The sequence below is a fragment of the Elephas maximus genome, chromosome 14 (assembly GCF_024166365.1).
Source record: "Elephas maximus indicus isolate mEleMax1 chromosome 14, mEleMax1 primary haplotype, whole genome shotgun sequence".
NCBI lineage: Eukaryota > Metazoa > Chordata > Mammalia > Proboscidea > Elephantidae > Elephas > Elephas maximus.
In genome coordinates, this window is record NC_064832.1 from 37,476,681 (window position 1) to 37,498,707 (window position 22,027).

At 41.5% G+C, this 22,027-nt stretch overlaps 1 protein-coding gene across 6 annotated transcripts in view; it reads left to right on the top strand.

Annotated features, from left to right (window-relative positions):
* Positions 1–22,027, top strand: part of ENOX1 (ecto-NOX disulfide-thiol exchanger 1) — a 749,536-nt gene that overhangs the window by 534,977 nt on the left and 192,532 nt on the right. For all 6 annotated transcript variants that reach the window (XM_049852937.1, XM_049852938.1, XM_049852939.1 and 3 more), the window contains one exon: positions 20,747–20,920. In XM_049852937.1, coding sequence (XP_049708894.1) covers positions 20,747–20,920 — 174 coding nt within the window. The remainder of the gene's footprint in view (positions 1–20,746; positions 20,921–22,027) is intronic.

A 22,027-nucleotide genomic window follows, 5' to 3' on the forward strand; every position in this document is an offset into this window, starting at 1 on the left:
ACTCACAAAAAAAGACCAGACTTAGTGGTCTGACAGAGACTGCAGAAACCCTGAGAGTATGGCCCCCTGGCATCCTTTTAGCTCAGTGATGAAGTTGCTCCCGAGGTTCACTCTTCAGCTAAAGATTAGACAGGCCCATAAAACAAAACAAGACTAAATGGGCACACCAGCCCAGGGACAAGGACTAGAAAGCAGGAGGGCACAGGAAAACTGGTAACAGGGAATGCAAGGCCGAGAAGGGAGAGGGTTGACATGTCATGGGGTTGTTAACCAATGTCATAAAACAATACGTGTAGTAACTTTAATGAGAAGCTAGTTTGTTCTGTAATCCTTCATTTAAAGTGTGATTCAAAAAGAAAAAAAAAATGCTCCTCAAAGTACATTGCACTCTGCCCAAAAGGCCATATTAGTTTTAAATGGCAGTTAAATTATTTCACCTCAGTTTACTTCTCTGAAAATTTAGCCACAGGAATTGCTCAGGACGTTGCCAGAAATGACAGGCTATCAGGGAGTATGGTTGGCACTGGTGCTTTCTCAATTAAGATGCATATCAGTATGTAAATAATTATACCTGGGCCAGATCTGAGACCTAACAAAGTACATTTAAAGTCTGATGTTGATCAATTTTAATTTATTTATTTTATTGTATTTTAGGTGAAAGTTTACAGCACAAGTTTAAGTAGTTTCTCTACCTGACTGAACTAAGAAACATGTTCCTCACATATGTTATTGTTTGTTTTATACTCCTGTCTAATCTTTGGCTGAAAGGTAGACTTTGGGAGTGGCTTTAGTTCTGAGTTAGCAAGGTGTCCAGGGACCATAGTGTTGGGGGTTCCTCCAGTCTCTGTCAGACCACTAAGTCTGGTCTTTTTTTATAAATGTGAATTTTTTCCTACATTTTTCTCCTGCTCTATCTGGGACCCTCTATTGTTATCCCTGTCAGAGTAGCCAGTAGTGGTAGCCAGGCACCATCTAGTTCTGGGCTCAGGCCAGTGGAGGCTGTGGTTCATGTGGTCCCTTAGCCCTTTGGATTAATATTTTCCTTTTGTTTTTGGTTTTCTTCATTCTCCTTTGCTCCAAATGTAATGGGACCAATAAATGTATTCTAGATGGCCGCTCATAAGCTTTTAAGACCCCAGACACAACTCACCAAAGTAGGATGTAGAACATTTTCTTTATGAACTGTATTATGCCAGTTGAGCTAGATGTCCCTGGAGACCATGGTCCCCAGCCCTCAGCTCTAATAACTCAATCCCTCAAGGTGTTTGGATGAGTCTAGGAAGTTTCTATGTCCTTGGTTGGTCAAGTTATGCTGATTTCCCCTGTAGTGTGTGTTGTCTTTCCCTTCACCAAAGCTAGCACTTGTCTACTATCTAGTTAGTGATTTCCCCCCTCCCCCCTTTCTCCCTGTAACCATCAAAGATTTTTTCTTTCTGTGTATGAGCCTTTTCTTGAGTTTTTATAGTAGTGGTCTCATACAGTATTTGTCCTTTTGTAATTGACTTACATCGTTCAACATAATGCCCTCCAGATTCATCTATGTTGTGAGACGTTTTCCAGATTCATCATTGTTCTTTATCATTGCTTAGTATTCCGTTGTGTGTATGTGCCATAATTTGTTTATCCATTCATCTCTTGATCTGCATTTAGGTTGTTTCCAGCTTTTTGCTGTTGTGAATAATGCTGCAGGGAACATGGATGTGTATATGTCTTCATGTAATGAGTCTTATTTCTCTAGAATATATTCCTAGGCCCCCCTGTGTCTGTCAGTTTGTCCTATTGTGGGGCTTGTGTGTTGCTGTGATGCTGGAAGCTATGCCACCGGTATTCAGATACCAGCAGGGTCACCCATGGAGGACAGGTTTCAGCTGAGCTTCCAGACTAAGACAGACTAGGAAGAAGGACCCAGCAGTCTACTTCTGAAAAGCATTAGCCAGTGAAAACCTCATGGATAGCAGCAGAATATTGTGTGATATAGTGCCGACAGATGAGCCACTAAGGTTGGAAGGCACTCAAAAGATGACTGGTGAAGAGCTGCCTCCTCAAAGTAGAGTTGACCTTGATGACGTGGATGGAGTAAAGCTTTCAGGACCTTCATTTGCTGATGTGGCATGACTCAAAATGAGAAGAAACAACTGCAAACATCTGTTAATAATCGGAACCTGGAATGTATGAAATATGAATCTAGGAAAATTGGAAATCGTCAAAAATGAAATGGAATGCATAAACATCGATATCCTAGGCATTAGTGAGCTGAAATGGACTGGTATTGGCCATTTTGAATCAGACAGTCATATAGTCTACTATACTGGGAATGACAACTTGAAGAGGAATGGTGTTGCATTCATCGTCAAAAAGAACATTTCAAGATCTATCCTGAAGTACAACGCTGTCAGTGATAGGGTAATATCCGTACACCTACAAGGAAGACCAATTAATACGACTATTATTCAAATTTACACACCAACCACTAGGGGAAAGATGAAGAAATAGAAGATTTTTATCAGCTGCTGCAGTCTGAAATTGATCAAACGTGCAATCGAGATGCATTGATAATTACTGGTAATTGGAATGTGAAAGATGGAAACAAAGAAGAAGGATCAGTAGTTAGCAAATATGGCCTTGGTGATAGAAACAATGCCGGAGATCGAATGATAGAATTTTGCAAGACCAACGACTTCGTCATTGCAAATACCTTATTTCACCAACATACATGGCAACTGTACACATGGACCTCACCAGATGGAACACACGGAAATCAAATTGACTACATCTGTGGAAAGAGACGGTGGAAAAGCTCAATATCATCAGTCAGAACAAGGCCAGGGGCCGACTGTGGAACAGACCATCAATTGCTCCTATGCAAGTTCAAGCTGAAACTGAAGAAAATCAGAGCAAGTCCACGAGAGCCAAAATATGATCTTGAGTATATCCCACCTGAATTTAGAGACCATCTCAAGAATAGATTTGACGCATTGAACACTAGTGACCGAAGACCAGATGAGTTATGGAATGACATCAAGGACATCATCCATGAAGAAAGCAAGAGGTCACTGAAAAGACAGGAAAGAAAGAAAAGACCAAGATGGATGTCAGAGGAGACTCTGAAACTTGCTCTCGTGTGTCGAGCAGCTGAAGCAAAAGGAAAAATTGATGAAGTAAAAGAACTGAACAGAAGATTTCAAAGGGCAGCGCGAGAAGACAAAGTAAAGTATTATAATGACGTGCAAAGAGCTGGAGATGGAAAACCGAAAGAGAAGAACATACTCGGCATTTCTCAAGCTGAAAGAACTGAAGAAAAAATTCAAGACTTGAGTTGCAATAGTGAAGGATTCCATGGGGAAAATATTAAATGATGCAGGAAGCATCAAAAGAAGATGGAAGGAATACCCAGAGTCCTTATACCAAAAAGAATTAGTCGATATTCAGCCATTTCAAGAGGTGGCATATGATCAGGAACCGATGGTACTGAAGGAAGAAGTACAAGCTGCTCTGAAGGCATTGGTGAAAAACAAGCCTCCAGGAATTGATGCAGTATCAATTGAGAGGTTTCAACAAACAAATGCAGTGCTGGAGGTGCTCACTCGTCTATGCCAAGAAATATGGAAGACAGTTTCCTGGCCAACTGACTGGAAGAGTTCCATATTTATGCCTATTCCCAAGAAAGGTGATCCAACCGAATGTGGAAATTATAGAACAATATCATTAATATCACACACAAGCAAAATTTTGCTGAAGATCATTCAAAAGCGGCTGCAGCAGTATATCGACAGGGAACTGCCAGAAATTCAGGCTGGTTTCAGAAGAGGATGTGGAACCAGGGATATCATTGCTGATGTCAGATGGATCCTGGCTGAAAGCAGAGAATACCAGAAGGATGTTTACCTGTGTTTTATTGACTATGCAAAGGCATTGGACTGTGTGGATCATAAGAAACTATGGATAACACAGCGAAGAATGGTAATTCCAGAACACTTAATTGTGCTCATGAGGAACCTTTACATAGATAAGACGCAGTTGTTCGGACAGAACAAGGGGATACTGATTGGTTTAAAGTCAGGAAAGGTGTGCAGCAGGGTTGTATTCTTTCACCGTACCTGTTTAATCTGTATGCTGAACAAATAATCCGAGAAGCTGGACTCTATGAAGAAGAATGGGGCATCAGGATTGGAGGAAGACTCATTAACAAACTGTGTTATGCAGCTGACACAGCCTTGCTTGCTGAAAGTGAAGAGGACTTGAAGCACTTACTAATGAAGATCAAAGACCATAGCCTTCAGTATGGATTGTATCTCAACATAAAGAAAACAAAAATCCTCACAACTGGACCAGTGAGCAACATCATGATAAATGGAGAAAAGATTGAAGTTGTCAAGGATTTGATTTTATTTGGATCCACAATCAACAGCCATGGAAGCAGCAGTCAAGAAATCAAAAGACGCATTGCATTGGGTAAATATGCTGCAAAGGACCTCTTCAAAGTGTTGAAGAGCTAAGATGTCACCCTGGAGACTAAGGTGCACCTGACCCAAGCCTTGGTATTTTCAATTACATCATATGCATGTGAAAGCTGGACAATGAATAAGGAAGACCAAAGAAGAGTTGACGCCTTTGAACTGTGGTGTTGGCGAAGAATATTGAATATACCATGGACTGCCAAAAGAACGAACAAATCTGTCTTGGAAGAAGTGTGGCAAGAATGCTCCTTAGAGGCAAGGATGGTGAGACTGCGTCTTACGTACTTTGGACATGTTGTCAGGAGGGATGAGTCCCTGGAGAAGGACATCATGCTTGGCAGAGTACAGGGTCAGCGGAAAAGAGGAAGCCCCTCAACAAGGTGGATTGACAAAGTGGCTGCAACAATGAGCTCAAGCATAACAACAATTGTAAGGATGGCGCAGGACCAGGCAGTGTTTCGTTCTGTTGTGCGTAGGGTCGCTATGAGTCGGAACAGACTCAAGGGCACCTAGCAACAACACAACAACATATTCCTAGGAGTCGGGTAGCTGGACCATATTGTATTTCTGTTTCTAGCTTTTTAAGGAGGTGCCGTATCATTTTCCATAATGGTTGTGCCATTTTACATTCCCACCAGCAGTGCATGAGAGTGCCAGTCTCCCCACAACCTCTCCATCATTTGTTATTTTCTGTTTTTTTTTTTTTTTTTAATTCATGCCAGTAATGTCAGAGGAGGAGGATAGAGTGGGATGCTATCTCCTTGTGGTTTTGATTTGCATTTCTCTAATGGCTGCTGATTGAGATCATTTCCTCACGTGTCTGTTGGCCGCAAGAATGTCTTCTTTGGTATAGTGTCTGTTCATATCCTTTGCCCGTTTTTTAATTGAATTATTTGTCTTTTTGTTATTGAGGTATTGAAGTATTCTATAGATTTTAGAGATTAGACTGTTGTCAGATACGTCATAGCCAAAATTGTTTCCCATTCTGTACGTTCTCTTTTTACTCTTTCGGTAACGTCTTTTGATGAGGGTGTTTGATTTTTAGGAGCTGCCAGTTACCTCGTTTATCTTATGGTATTTGTGCCTTGTTAGTTATGGGTTGTATTCTATTTATGCCATGTATTAGGGCTTCCTGTTTTTTCTTCCATGATCTTTGTCATTTTAGGTTTCATATTTACATCTTTAAAGCCATTTTGGGGTAGTTTTTGTGTATGATGTGAGGTATGGGTTCTGTTTTTTTTTTTTTTTTACAGGTGGACATCCAGTTTTGCCAGCACCATTTGTTAAAAAGACCGTCTTTTCCCTCATTTAATGGACCTTGCTCTTTTGTCAAAGATCAGCTGACCATATGTGGGTGGATTTACATCCAGATTCTCGAGTCTGTTCCATTGGTTTATGTGTCCTTGTATCAGTACCAGGCTGTTTTGACTACCGTGGCTGCATAGTAGTTTCAATTTTAATTTTTTAAAAAGATGTTTGTGTGTGTGTGTGTGTGTGTAAGGAGGCTTAATAAAAAGACATTATTTTTAACAGTAATAAAATGGGATTACAAAGGGAAATACTTTAAGGAGAAAGCAGACATGCCAAACACAAGAATGAGTGTGGTTGGTGTTGATTGGGTATAACACCTAATCTTCCTGGCAAAAAAAAAGCAGAGAGGAAACAGCTCTGAATTCTGCAGTTCTCATTTCCAGGCACAGAAAAACATCCTGGCTCCTCAGAGGGGGAGGTTTTTTTTTTTTTTTTTCCTAATAATAAACTCATGGAGAAGTTTCTTTGATGTGGAAGCTATAAGACACTGCCACCTCGGTTTTTTCCCTAGAAGACCCACCTGATTTCCACCCAAAGAATTACTTCTTAAAATTAAGGTAGATAATAATGAACTAGCTTAAAAAGTAACAGAGAAGTGAAACATGCCTCTTTTTTAAAGGAAGGGTCCTAAGGCAGTGTGGTGTCATGTATAGTATGTAATACACACACACATATACATAAACACACAGGGATATATTCGTCATCAAAAATGATAGCTGATATGCATCGAGTGCTTACTACACACCAGGCACTCTTTTAAGGACTTTACATATTTTAGCTCATGTAATCCTCACAACTCTCTCAGGGTATTATTTTTAATCCTCCTTTTGCAGATTAAAAACCTGTGTAGAGAGCCTGCTCAGACAGGTGGGGTGGCTGCGTTGGAACCTAGGAGTCAGACTCTCTCTCCAGCTGTCTCTTACTGCCTTTCCTTATGATTTTTCTTTTTTTTTTCCATCTTCAACTCTTTTTTCAATTCTGTTTCTTCTCCCTAGTTCCTCATTTCTATCCATAATCTATAAAATCAGTTGCCATTGAGTCAGCTCCAACTCAGGGTGATCCCATGTATGTCCGGGTAGAACTGTGCTCCACAGGGTTTAAAATGGCTGATTTTTTTTTTTTAAGTAGATCTCCAAGCCTTTCTTCCAAGGCACCTGTGGGTGGACTCGAACCTGTAACCTTTTATTAACAGCCAAGTACATTTTCTGTACCACCCAGGGACTCCTGTATGTAATTTATAGTGCCTTTATTTTCTCCATGCTTATTTTTCCTTTAATTGGCCATAATATAGAATTAAAGATGTTTATTGGATCTGGCTTATGCTCCCTATTTGAAATTTACAATAAATGAGTGAAGATTTTATAAACTTGTTTTTTTTATTGAGTTACGTTTTCCTTATGTTGCTTTTAGATTATAGTTTTCTCCTGTGACATGAAATTAAGTTGGATTTACATGATACTGTACTTACCCTTGGGAAACTCTGGTGGCATAGTGGTTAAGGGCTGGGGCTGCTAACCATGAAAGGTCGGCAATTTGAATCCACAAGGCGCTCCTTGGAAACTATGGGGCAGCTCTCTGTCTCATAGGGGTGCTATGGGTCAGGACTGACTCGACAGCAGTGGGTTTTATACTTATCGTTCTTCCCCTCTTCCTAATTCCTTTAAGGTGGAGTCTCTGTTCTTGTACTACGAGCTATGCTAGGTTGAAGATGAGCCCTGCCTTCAAACGCTTTACTTACAAGCATCAGAGACCAGTTCTGTCAGTTAAATCTGAGATCTTGAGCACACTCTCACTCCTTGTGCCTCTTGGTCTAATTATCTGTAAAAAGTGTGTAACAATCATCATGTAGTAGTAATAATACAAAGCCTCATAGGCCGCATTGGTCAATTAATGTAAATATGAAAAACTCTGATACATTTGCATAGAATGTTATATGAATCAATACAATGACATTATGGAATAAACCACCAAATATTACTTTGTCCCTGTAGTGTGGACTCTGTAAATTCACTTTGTAAATTTCATTCCTTCATTTAACAGATATTTGTCAAATATGATACTGTGTGCCAATGACTATGTTGGACACTACAGGTAAGGTGATGATTAAGTCAGTCGGGTTTTCTTGCCTACATGTTCTAGTAGAAAAATTAAATTAATATCGGACTAGTCTGTGACTTTAAAATAAAACCCTATGTAATAAAACCATAATATGTAAGAATCACCTGAGGGTCTTGTTACAATGTAGATTCTGATTCAGTACATCTGGGGTGGAAAGGCAGATTCTCAGCAGGGGTTCAAAACGGAATGAATCGATTGAAAGCACTGAATAAAACATAATTTGAAGTTTCCTATGGGAGCACTCCTGACGTGTTTACTTTTAAAACAGGCTCTATTTTCTCTCCAAGTTCATTGCTATGTACTGATCTTATTTAAAGAGACCAATTCTGTGTTACTTCAACCTTTTCAAACAGTAAGTTTAAATTGAAACCTACATAAATTGTTTAAGGTAATATGTTGTGAATGTTTCCTTTGAAACTAAATATTGAATAAGTTTTCCTTTGCTCTGATTTAAATTTATGAGATGTTGCCTATCATTCAGATGCCTTTGTAAACTGAAGCCATGGTTGATAAATAAAATCAAAAGGTGAGCCTCTGCATATTGCCTCAGAGACACAGGTTGCAAATGAAAGAGCCCAATGAAGACATTTGCATGCTGTGATATACCACCCCGCTGTCACAGTCACAAACTCCACTGTCCTTTTTTCTATATATGATGCCAGGCTCTTGCCCTGATTGCAAAGAAGGGGAACAATGATAGTGCAGGGAGACACTGAACAACAGAAAGAAACATGTTCAAATTATTTTATCATATATTTATTGTTATACTATCATGAAAAAAAAAAAAACTTGGTCAGTTATTTAGTCTTTCAACATATACCTGGAGTATCCCTACCTCCTTAGAAAAATAGATACGTGAAAATTAATTAGTGCTTATTCTAGGCTTGACTGGATATTTAAGAAAATTTCTCAAGATCCCACAGCTTTTTACCTTGTTCCCACCGCCATAAGCTTGTCAGTTTGGACAAAGCAGAGAATACCAAGAGCCTATTCAGACCTTCCCCCCCGCCCCTCCTATCATTATGTAACAGTCCTGCTGCATAAAGTCACATAGCATTGTACAGAGAGAAAATTAATCATCACCTAATGAGATGAGATAGGGCTGTGAAAAGAAGTTTGAAAGAAGTAATTTAGAGGCCCCAATTAGGACTTATTCTCGTGGGTTTCCCGTGGGCATCATTGGCTGATCCTAGGTCCAAGGATGTGAGAAGGGCTTGAGGGAGGGGCTCAGCTGAGGAGTGTAGAGAGGAGGGAGGGATGAAGGAGAGAGCAAGGAGGAGGAAGATAGAGACACTACAGTTTCTTGGGGCACAAAGAGGCTTTTGTAGTACTGCAGACAAGACCTAAGGAGAGCCTAAATAGCAAGGAGGGCAGGGAAGAATTATAGAAAACTTCTCAAAGGTAGGTCCGTTCTGAAAGGTTTGACAAATGACTGGATGTGATTACCTAGGGAAGCGGGTGACTCAGAAGTTTGCAGCCAGGAGCTGAGGGGCACAGGCTGTACCACTAAAAGAAATAGGTAGGTCTTGAAGTTATTTCATATGTTGAAGAGTGTTTGATAGAAGTGGTATAGGAAGGATGCTCAGGAAGTGCGAATGGGTTGCTGTAGACTACATTCAGATGCGATGTTGAAGCAAGTGAGAGGGCACCAGTAGCCCATGGAGAAGGGGAGAACTTAGAAAACATGATGTCATGGATTGAATTTTGTCCCCCCAAATATGTGTCGCCTCGTCTCGGCCATGATTCCCAGTGTTGTGTGGTTGTCCTCCATTTTGTAATCTGATGTAATTTTCCTATGTGTTGTAAATCCTAATCTCTGCCTGTGGTTAATGAGGCAAGATTAGGTTGTATTAAAGAGGATTAGGGTGGGATGCAACACCCTTACTCAGGTCACAGCCCTGACCTGATGTAAGGGCATTTTCCCTGGCGTGTAGCCTGTATCACCTTTTATCTTCTAAGAGATAAAAGGACAGAGAAGTGAGCACAAAGGAGAGGGACCTCCTACCACCAAGAAAGGAGAGCCAGGAGCAGAGAGTGTCCTTTGGACCCGGGCTCTCAGAAGCACCTAGACCAGGAGAAGATAGATGACAAGGACCTTTCCCCAGAGCCAACAGAGAGAGAAGGCCTACCCCCGGAGCTGGTGCCCTGAATTCAGACTTCTCGCATCCTAAATTGTGAGAGAGTAAATTTCTGTTAAAGCCATCTACTGTGGTATTTCTGTTATAGCAGCACTTGATAACTAAGACACATGACCTCTTAACACAGAGAGTTAAAAGTAACCCCTATGCACCCCAGAGATTTGATAGTGGCCCTCAGAACTAGAGATCAACAACAAATGATTCAAAAGAGATAAACCTGTCTGGGGGAAGGAGTCTAAATGGATTTGCCTGAGAAGATTGAGTTGATCCTCGTTATTCGCAGATTCCACATTAGCAAATTCACCTACTCAGAAAAAATTTATTTGTAACCCCAAAATCAATATCTGTAATGTATTTACAACCACAGACATGTACAAAGCAGCAAAACATTTGAGTCTTCCGATGCGCCTGGTCCTAGCTGAGGTTGAGCAAGGCAACACTCTGCCCTCTTGTTTCAGCTCTCATACCATGTCCTTTTCATGATCTACTCAGTGTTACACTTTTTTGCACTTCTGTGATTTTTGTAGGTGATTTCTCTGCTTAAAATCACAGCAGAGTGCTGAAGTGCTGTCTGGTATTCCTAAGCACAAGAAGGCTGTGACGTGTCTTTCAGAGAAAATACGAATGTTAGATAAGCTTCATTCAGGCGTGAGTTATACTGCTGTTGACCATGGGTTCAATGTTAATGAATCAATAATACATATTAAATAATACGTCTTTAAACAGAAACACACAAAAAATAAGGTTATGAATTGATTAGCTGACAAAAGTGTGACCAGAGTCTCATAGGAAGCTAACCCTAAACATCCATCCCTTAATAGCAGGGGTTCAGTATTTGCTAGTTCAGTCTCCACAGTGACTTTCCAGAACATATGGTAACTGTCGCAAATAATGAGAATCAAATGTATTTCTATAAACTTATGTTAAAATTCAGAGACCAGGAAAATGTTTGAGTAAAGTCAAAGAGAGAAAAGAACAGGAATGTTTTGTTGGGAGCAAAGAACTAACCGTCTGGCCAGATGGAGAAAATGGATGAGGATATGACCCGTGTAGCAACCCCAAGCCCCAAACACCCTATAGGCATCTCCTGGAGAAGTTCCCTTTAGCTCAAAGCAGCAAACAGGTTCACCTCTCAAAAGTGGCAACATGAGGGCCTTTTCTCTCCTTCTGTGGTTGAGTCTGAGCCACAAGGAAAAATTTTCTGGTAAATTAGAAGGAGCAGCAACTTTAAGGAAGAGTTGTCTAGCTGTTTTATAGATGTTGAGGGCCAGGGAGGGAAAATTCAAGAGAGGTGGAGAACCTAGGAAGACAGATTTTTGAAAATGCAAGGGAAAATGTGGAATCTTTTATTTAGTTTCAAAATGTCAGCTGCAAAGTTGTATAATGGCATCCTGCAGTGACAAGACATATGTGTTTAGTTGAATGAGGTCATTCAATGTGTGTCACCTGAGTGATGTGACTGCCAAAAAGACTCATGTGCTGAGGTGATGTTCCGCATTGGGCTCCAGCGTGGCACAAAGCAAACATTCAAAAGTGTTACCATTGTCTATTAATCATAATATACAGGTTAGTACAAGAAAATGAAAAAAATCCATTGCCGTTGAGTTGATTTCCAACCCATGGCGACTCCATGTATTACAGAATAGAACTGTCCCGTAGGGTTTTCTTGGCTGTAATCTTTACAGAAGCAGATGGCCAGGCCTTTTTTCTACAGCTCTGTTGGGTGGGTTTGAATCACTGTCCTTTAGGTTAGTAGTTGAACACAAACTGTACCACCCAGGGACCTTTGTACAAAATATAGAGTTCAGAATTAAGAAAGGTAAAGATCACTGCTAACCAGTTGGTCAGCTTCACCCTGGCTATGTCTGGGGTAACTCAGAAAAGGTGCATATTTCAAGAAAGGCACTCTTCTGTGGACGACTAAAGGAAGAAGAGTGCTAAGTCTACACAAGAGAAGACTCAGGTATACCTGTAAGCTTTCTTCATGGGTTCTACGAGTAATGGTGGGAAAGAGACCTGTTATAATAGTCCAGGAATGCAGAATAAGGACGGTGGATTTAACTCAAAAGCTGTTAGAAAATGGAATGGACTATCTTGCGAGGTAGTGTTGTTTTATTAAACCGGTTGCTGTTACGTTGACTCCGACTTGTGGCAACCCTGCGTGTGTCAGAGTAAAACTGTGCTCCTTAGGGTTTTCAGGGGCTGATTTTTCAGAAGTAGGTCAACTCTAGGTGGACTTGAACCTCCAATCTTTTGGTTAGCAGCCAAGCACGTTAACCATACTGGCACTAGAGGTGTCCAAATGAAGGTGGAAAGATGTTGGAGAATTCAAATGTACAGTGATGAAGCAGCAGGACTCTTGATTCTGGTTTCAGCTCCATGCTTTACTAGCTCTGTAACTTTGGACAAGCCACTTAACCTCTTTGGACCTCAACTTTCTCATCTATAAATCAAGAGGGTGGGCCTAGGGTAATACCCAAGTTTCTTTCAGCTTTGAAATTTACAATCTTTGCTAAGGTCCAGTGTCCTTTGCTTCTTGGTCATCATGAGCCCCCTCCAAGATTGATGGGCATGTGCCAGCATGGTTTTTATGCCTCAGCTGTGAGGCCCATTGCATCTGAAGTGTGCATATCAGTAGGACCAAGAAACATCTAGCGACTTACTTTGAGCATAACAGACCAGGCCTCCGCACAGAAACTTCTCTGGCATCGAATTCAAATCACCTGACCCCCGATAGGAGTCCATTTCATAAAACCTTTGATAGACTTTTACCTCCTGCTTACTCAAAACATATTTGGTTTCTGAGTGCATGCTGCATGCACAGGTTTCTGGAAAGAGCTGACAGACTTCTTTTAGCAGTTACTTCTCCTCTGCGCCAGTTTTGGTCAGAAGTTTTGAAATTCTTTTCACTTCGTGCCCTGTCATATTTTCAAACATGAACACAAATCTCCTCACCCAAGTCAACAGTCCTTAAAATAACTGTTGACGGCTGCATTCCTGCGTGCTGCCAGCATTACTTCCCAGTCAAAGAGGCTGAGGGTTTTATTGATAGAATGAGGTCTTTGTTTATAAAATGCGAACAGCAGGGCTCCAGGAGCTCACTCTGGAAATACATCTTGGGTTTAAATGGAAAACATACCTCTCTGCCTTTGGATGTCTTTGGAAAGATCACAAAACCATTTTCAATTTTGCTTTCTTAAAGATTCTGCCTGTAGGCACTCACTTATCTTATAAAGTACACTATTATGTTAACTTATAATCTACTATGTGGTTGATTTGTTCTCAGCAAATACATAGCTATTTTCAGTGTTTTCTTTTGTTTTGTTTTACAAAGGTAAAAACCTAAGAGCAATTCTGCCTCCAAGGGATTGGTTTTGTACATTTTTCCTAAGAGAACATTTAGAAATATTTTTTGCATGTCCACTGGATAGACAGAAGTCATTCTTTTTAAGACTCAGGTCAGATGTCACTCCCTCCAGGATTCCATCTCCAACACTGTCCTTCATCCCAGACTGGTTTAGATGCCTGCCTTCTTTGTTCCCCTCACACCCCTACCTAAATGTCTCACAGCAGATGTCTCTACTGTCATTTCCTGTTTCGTTTCTGCCACTAGACTGTCACCTCCATGAAGGGAAGACCCAAATCTTATAATATCTTTGCATGAAAAGTACCTACCAGAATTCCCAGCACCTCATAAGCACTAATATTTTGTCAAGTGAAACATTTTAATGCCATTGTCTTAATCTTTATGTATATAAATATTAATAACATATATATATAATGTTATATAAATATGTGTTATACCAGAACACCAGTTGCCGTCAAGTCAGTTACAACTCATGGCAACCCCCTGTGTGTCAGAGTAGAATGGTGCTCCATAGGGTTTTCAATGCTGATTTTTCAGAAATAAGTCATCAGGCCTTCCTTCCAAGGTGCCTCCGGGTGGACTCGAACCTCCAACTTTTCAGTTAGCAACTGAATGCATTAACTGTTTACACTACCCAGGGACTCCCTTATGTATATAATGTTATGTAAATATGTATTATTCGTATAAGTATTTATTTACTAATGTTGTATATAATTGCTATCATTCATTGAATACTTACTATGTTCTGGACACTATTTTTTTTTTTTTAATCTTAATTCTCACAAACTTTAAAGGGCAAATAATATTACCCCCATTTTACAGGTATGATAAATTCAGCTTAGAAAGATTGATTAAATTTTTGTGGTCAGACAGCCAGCACATGGGAGACCTAGGATTGCAGACTAGGTACTGGAGCCTGAACCCCAACCAGGCTGGACTCTCAACCCTTTGATGTACCACTCTCACACAGATTGTCTTATCTGACACTCCCAGTTTGTCAAGGTAGTGTGTCTAGTATTCACATTCACATTCACCTGGTGAAGACATTGAAGCCTTAGGGTCACCTAGCTGTTCCCAGATCCTTTGACTTCAAGATCACCTTTCTAAAATCCAATTCTCTTTAGCTGATCACAAAATGAGTTTTTAGACTTTTCAAGAAAAGGAGCACATGGAATGAAAAAGCGTGACTTCTGTTGTTCCTGAACTGGCGTGTCAATTCTAACTGGAGACCATTCTGAGAATAATCCGAGGAACAGTCTCCCCAGCCTAAACTTCTGGTGGACAGATTGTCCTCCTGTGTCATGTGGCTTCTCTGGAGAAAGGCGAGCAGCTATGGAAGGTGCTCAGAGCCACTCCAGGCCATCACTCAGCCCTGCAGACTTCCTGGGATTGGCCCCCACAGGCTCAGCATCTGCCTGGTCTTGAGATTTCCTCCAGGCCTTGGGCAGGGGGAAGGGGGCCCTTGAGCTCTGCCTTCAGCCTGCAGCCATGCTTGCTGCTGGCCAGGCTCTGACCTGTACCCATGTCTGTTAACTGGGGTCTCTGTCTCCTTCCTGGAACCCCCGGCCGCAGGTCTAGTATCTGAATTCCTGCCTTGCTTCTTTGGCCTGAGCCGCAGCTTAAGTACTTGTCTAGTGTTTCTAGATCTATGACTTCACCTTGTTGTTGCCAAGCTCAGTCACCCCAACCCCAACCGTGTACTGGAGTCTGAACCCCAAACCAGGGTATCGAGGGCCCTGTGAGCTGTGGATAGTCCCTGCTTCTAGCCTGCCTTAAAAAAAAAAAGACATTGCAGTGGAGTACATTCCAATTCATGGCAACCCCATGTGTTACAGAATAGAACTGCTCAGTAGAGTTTTCATGGTGGTGGTGCATAGGTGGTGGTCCATAATTCGAAACCACCAGAGGCTCTGCTGGAGAAAGATGTAGCAGCTGGTTTCTGTAGAGATTTACAGCCTTGGAAACCTCATGGGGTTGCTATGAGTCGGAATTGACTCAATGACAGTGAGTTTGGTTTTGGTTTCTGGAATCTTTATAGGAACAGATTGTCAGGCCATTCTTCTATGGTGCCGCTGGGTGGATTTGAACCGCCAACCTTCAGGTTAGTAGTTGAATGCAAACTGCCTGGACTTGTGTTTTGTCTGCTGCTAACAATCTGTGTGCTTACCCACTCTGTCAGGACACTCTTGGCCCAGGACTAGACCAGCAGTGCTACCATTTGACCTGATTACCATCCCTTTTCTCTTACTATTCTTTTGGAACAGTGTGTTCAGCCTTCTGGGCTGGACTTGCTCCTGGCATTGACAACTTATCCCTGTCCCGTCAGGCCGAGGCCAGCTTCCGTGCCCACAGCTAGCCGAGTTATGTCCAGCCCTGCTTAGAAATAGGCCCCTATTGTCTTCCTTTCAAATGGGATCACGTTCTAACCTTAAATGTGAAACTCTTTACTGAGACATTGACTGAATGGTCAGAAAAGGAGCAGCAGACCAGGAGCAGGAGGGATGGCCTGGCTGGGTACACACAGCTGACCTTCAGGGGCTACCACTACAGGCAGAATAAAGTCAGAAATGTGGAGCCTGACTTGCAAGGTCCCTTCTGACCTGGCCTGCCTCAGTACACCCAGGCTACACTGTCACATGCACACCGTGCTATAGGCACTGGTAAGGGCCCCTTCCTGGACTCCTCTTTTGTCCTTTGAGCTCCTGTTTCTCAACTCTTTGCTGAGTTGGGTGACCATCCTTAATGCTCTTCTCAAGCCCTGAGATCTTCCCAAGGGGGAACTGATGACAGTTACCTCTGTAACTCTAGATCCTGGTAATGGTGCATGCCCAGTAAATAGTATGTGAATGAATGAATGAATTCAGCTGCCGTACCTCTGAAATCCTAAGCACAAAACCCCAACTTCCTCTCTGGAAAATGCTCATTAATTGATAAAGCGCTGTACTGTGAATCAATAAGGAGCCCTGGTGGCACAACAGTTAAGCACTCAGCTGGTAACTGAAAGGTTGGCAGCTTGAACCCCCCCGGTGCCTCCACAGAAGAAAGACGTGGTAGTCTGCTTCCGTAGAGATTCCAGCCTAGGAAACCCCATGGGGCAGTTCTGCCGTGTCGCGCGGGGTCACTGTGAGTCCAAATCAACTCGACAGCACCTAACAGCAACAGCATGAATCAGTAGACAGGATTCTTGTCTTGCTCGTTTGTGGAGAGACAACAGAAAAGAAACATCTACTGAGTGCTGGCCCTTGCCAGCTAATGCGGTGGGAGCTGGTGATGCTGAGAGGAGTCAGAAATGAAATAAGTAACCCTTTCCCGAGTGTGGCGCCCTGGTGGTGCAATGGTTAAAAGCTACAGTGAGCTATGGCCGCTAACCAACATGTCAGCAGTTTGAATCCACCAGCTCCTCCTTGGAAACCCTATGGGGCAGTTCTACTTAGTCCTCTAGGGTCACTGTGAGTCGGAATCAACTTGATGACAATGGGCTTTCTCCGGGTTTAAGAGCAGTTTCTAAAAGAAAGTTCTAGTATATATTTAATTGGATTCTTTTCTTGCTACAATTTGAGCTTTCTTCCCTTTTCCCTGAGTGGAATTGTGACTCATTATCTCTGAAGTTCACAAGGGCAGCTCTTCTGAGGAAGGCAAAGAGTAGACCGCGAGAGTTCCCTCACGTTCTCTTCTCACCTTTGCTTTTCTGTGCCATCGTCGTTCTCAGACTCTCAAAGTTTGTGCGTTTGCTTTAATGAGTTAGTACGTAAGAGGTTCCTGTGCTGGCTCAGAAAACAATTTCCAACTGTTCATGTATTGTTAAAAAGCAATGGGTTTTTATATATTACCAAAAACAAACAAACAAAAAAAAAAAAACCTAATCCTTCCCTACTTCCCCCTCTCAAATACAGAATCTTAGGTCCTTTGAGGTCCAGCATAATTTAAGTGTTAATTCCTTCCTAAGCCCGTCTCCAGCTACCGCACTCACCATGCAGATTTATTAAACCCCAGATTCTCCACACCGATGTCTCAGAAACAGGCGAGTAACTCTTGTTGTATATCAAACTGTTTTGCTCAAGAGCAGGGTCTTTTGTCCCCATTTCTGAAGATGTATTTATTTATTTATTTGCCCTTCCGAGAGAAAAAAGAAAAGTCTGTTACAGCTAAACAAGAGAACGTCAGCGCCAACCTCTCATCTCATTTGCGGGAAACATCTGCTTATTGTAATGCACTGTGCTCTCATTTCAGGGCTTGCAGTCCTGAGCTATTTCAGCCTGAAATCATCCTGAGCTGGCAAACAATAGTGAGACCCAGGCCAGAAAAGAAACAGACGAATCAATCCTATGTACAGAATGAGATTAAATGAAAACTCAAGCTTGCCAGTAACCCCACTGGCCAATACTTGTATTTCCAGTATATTCCCCTTGGAAGCCAGTGTGCTATTTCACTGATGACAATATTGAAAGCTATTCCATCCTGGAACTCCTTCAGAATGGGCATCTGGAACAGGAGGACAAATCTTGATTTTATATTTTTTAAGGGTGGAATAAATTTTTAGAAGTAGTGTCATGTACAAGGTGAACGATCAAGTTGCGTCCTTCTAGGTAGAAACGTTGGAATAGTCAGAAGAGATGTGTCTATTATGGACCAGAGCCTGCGTTCTAATTCTAATTCTGGTCTGGCACTTGTTAGCGCTGTGATGTTGGCAATTGTACATAACTTTTTAAAAATTTATTGTGCTTTAGGTGAAAGTTTACAAATCAAGTCAGCCTCGCATACAAAAAGTTATACACACCTTACTATGTACTCCTAGCTGCTCTCCCCTTGATGAGACAGCACATTCCTCCTCTCCACCCTGTATTTCCCATGTCCATTCACCCAGCTCCTGTCCCCGTCAGCCTTCTCATATCACCACCAGACAGGAGTTGCCCACATAGTCTCATGTGTCTACTTGAGCCAGGAAGCTTGGTTCTCACCAGTATCATTATCTTATAATCCACTCCAATCCCTGTCTGGAGAGTTGGCTTCAGGAATGGTTCCAATCTTGTGCTGACAAAGGGTCCAGGGACCACGACTGTCAGAGTCCCTCCAGTCTCAGTCAGACCATTAAGCCTGGTCTTTTTACAAGAATTTGAGATCTACATCCCACTGTTCTTGCTCCATCAGGGATTCTCTGTTGTGTTCTCTGTTCTGTTCCTTCAGTGATCAGTGGTAGCCAGGCACCATCTAGTTCTTCCAGTCTCAGGCCGATGGAGTCTCTGGTTTATGTGGCCCTTTCTGTTTCTAGGGTTTACTTAACTATTTTAAACTCTAATTTTTTTTTTGATGCATAGAATGAGAATAACATCTATGAAACTTCATAAAGATTAAGTGAATAACCAGAGTTTGAGTCAAGTCACTGTCATTTCCAAACTTCCATGTCTTTTGTATGCCACTTTGTTCTGAGTGATTGTTTTAAGCAATATCAGCAAGGAATCCAGGAGTCCTGGAATGCTGGTGCCCCAAGAGATAATCTAGTCAAATGATCCCATTTTATAAATGAAGAAACTGAGCACCGTATTTATAGACTAAGTGCCTAGATTGCCATAGTGACTGCTTTGAAAGAGAATGCTCATTTAATATTTACATTTATGGGGTTTTTTTTGCTTGTCTTTTTTTTTTTTTTTTAAATAAAATAAAAGCTCATTTTACTGAAGGTAGTAATAAACTCTGACACGTGATCAAATTAAATGAATTTTCTAATAAATGGGACAACAGTCCATTTGGGGACCCAGATCAGGAACACACTGCTTATTCTGCTCAACCCAGAAGAAGAGTTAGAATATCTCTTCTAGCTGGAGGAATGCGATACACCTGTCCTCAGAAAGGAAACATTTTACTGTGCTTTCTGTATCCTCTGGAGTTAGTTCTTATTCCTTCTGTCTCTGGGTCTATCCGACCTTTCCACACAGGTAAGCAGTGAGTGAGGCCATGCACAGGCATAAGGCACAGCCTGTAGATCAGAATCCAAAAAAAGAGGGCAGAGGATAAAGGAAGAATGGAGAAGACCTCGGATGAGGAAGGAGAAAAGAATAGGAAAGTATAAGAAAAGAAGGAAGCTTCACTCTCGGGGATTAGTGGAGGGTCACCATGGCTACTCCTTGTGACATCTGTGCTACTGTTTGTCCTCCTGGGAACATTATCACACACCAGTGAGAGGATCTGTTTTCTTTAAAGAGAAAAACCCAAGTAGCTACTGTTAGGAACTCAGTGCAGCTACTCTTAGGAACTCAGTACAGTATTTTAACAGCCCTGGTAGCACAGTGATTAAGAGCTCTACTACTACCTTAAAGGCTGGCGATTCGAACCCACCCAGCAGCTGTGTGGGAGAAAGACGTGACAATCTGCTCCCAGAAAGATTACAGCCAAGAAAACCCTATGGGGCAGTTCTGCTCTGTCACATGGGGTTGCTGTGAGTCGAAATCGATTTGACAGCACCAAACAACAACAGCTTTTAAAAAGGTCTTACTTACAGAAATCAACAACTGCCAGGAAAGAAAAACCCTGTATATCACCTATGAAATTACTTGCTTCGTTATCACACCAGCAAAACAACTCAGTGTATACACTGGAAAAGCCATCCTTTTTCACTCCTTGCTTTTTTTGAGTTGTGTTTATATAAACCCAAAAAACCCAGTGATTATACAGGGCATAAATATTTCAGAAGGGTGGCCCAATTCTTTGTTGATGGAATTATAGGAAGAAAGTACGATTATCCAGTAGAATTCAGAAACGTACAGAGCTAACTTTATGGCTGCAAGTATCTAACCCAGCCGTGGTAATTATAATCACTCTTTGTTTTATTTTCCTCACCCTGGGAGAAGCAGGTTAGATGGGACCAGAATGCTTCATTATAAAGTATGCACATACAAATTGAGCTCTCCCAGATCTAGGTCACTTGGTAAGAAGGCTCTTTTGATAAAATGAGGTTGACAATTAGATTCACAGGGCACTTCAATGTTAAATGATATTCTTCCCGCATTCTGGGTCATAAGGCAATGTAAACACACCGATGTTAAGAAACAGAAAACTGCTTTCGCCATAATAGCACAGCTTCATGGTGCATGGTTTTACACTTTAATGTGCTGTGTTGTATTTGCCATGTTAATATTTTAAGTAATATGATTTCCTTTCTGGGCAGTTTTAGGCTAATCTTTTATTTTCCCTTTACCCTTCTGGAATAGCTTTCTGTAATGTTACATCTTATGCCAAGAGAAATTTCTGAAAAATAGAAAGCAGAAAGTTAAATAATCTTTACAGGAAAATAGCAAAAAGAACAACAAAAATTGGTCTAAGATCCTGCAGCCAAGATGTTATCTTGTGTCCTTTTCCAGACTCAATCTGTGTGCCCGGCTTTGATCCAAGCCTGAACGTGATGACTGGAATCACCCCCATTAACCCAATGATACCAGGCCTGGGGCTGGTCCCACCCCCGCCACCAGCAGAAGTGGCTGTCGTCAAAGAAATAATCCACTGCAAAAGCTGTACCCTTTTCCCTCAAAATCCAAGTAAGTGACACCTGTGAGAAGTATTCATTCATCATTTTAAATGCCTTCTTTTTTTCTTTTTTAATCGCATTGCGTTTATTTTCAGAGCTTTCCTATGTAGATAGACAGTGTGGACATCATTCTGCAGAAGGCTTTCATCTCTAGATTAGAACAGATACGTGGGGATCTGTCCGTGTGTCCATCCAGGAGCTGAATCGACACAGTGAAGCCGGCACATGTGATTGGGGATATACATCTACCACTAAGAATCTTTTCACCCATTAAAGGCCAGCATTTGCTGCCGAACACAGTGTGAAATATATGAATACATCTATTCATCTTCACCAATGTGGGAGAAAAACTCTGAAATGTGTTTTGCTAGATGGAAAATTGAATTAATTTAGCTGTTAGCAATTTGGGTTGGGGGAGCCTGCATATCAGAGCTTCTGGACCAAATTGCATCTGGTTGAAGGAAATGTATGTTGGATGAGGTAAATGGGCCAGTCTTTTTTTTTTTTTAATTTAGCCTTGTATACCAAGTTTATGGGCTTAAACAGCTAGGGATTTTTTAGTTTTTTATTCGCATTAATCAGCATTGCCCATTTTAAGTGGACTTGCCAGGAGATTGCTTCAGTAATCTACATATAAACTAGGTAAAAGGTTGTGACAGTACACAGTTTATCTTTTTATACAATCTTCCTAAAAGTTAATAGTTTGCTCATTAAAATGTGAATTAAAAAAGGTGTTTTTTGTTTTTTTGTTTTTTTTTCAGGCACAGTGTTTTACAGCCAGCTAAGTACTGTGCTTGCTCTGAGGTGACACTTCGTGTTCTGCCTCGCCGCCCCACTCTCTGGCTACACGACAAAGCAGATAACAAGCCAGGGTTTTTCATCATGTTGTCATTTCATCATGTTTTGTGCTTTGTGAAGTTTTTTCTACCCCCACCCCCCCGCCATTTGCTGAGCTTCTATATTATGAAGGAAAAATGAGATTATGCTAACGTTTGCTTTATCTTTGTTCCCGGACAAGCGCAGCCACTCTGTGTAGAAATGAACACCAAAAGTAAAGGTGGGGGGAAGGAGGCGCGAGGAACTTAAAAAGGAGACAGCCAGAGATACATGTAACTTG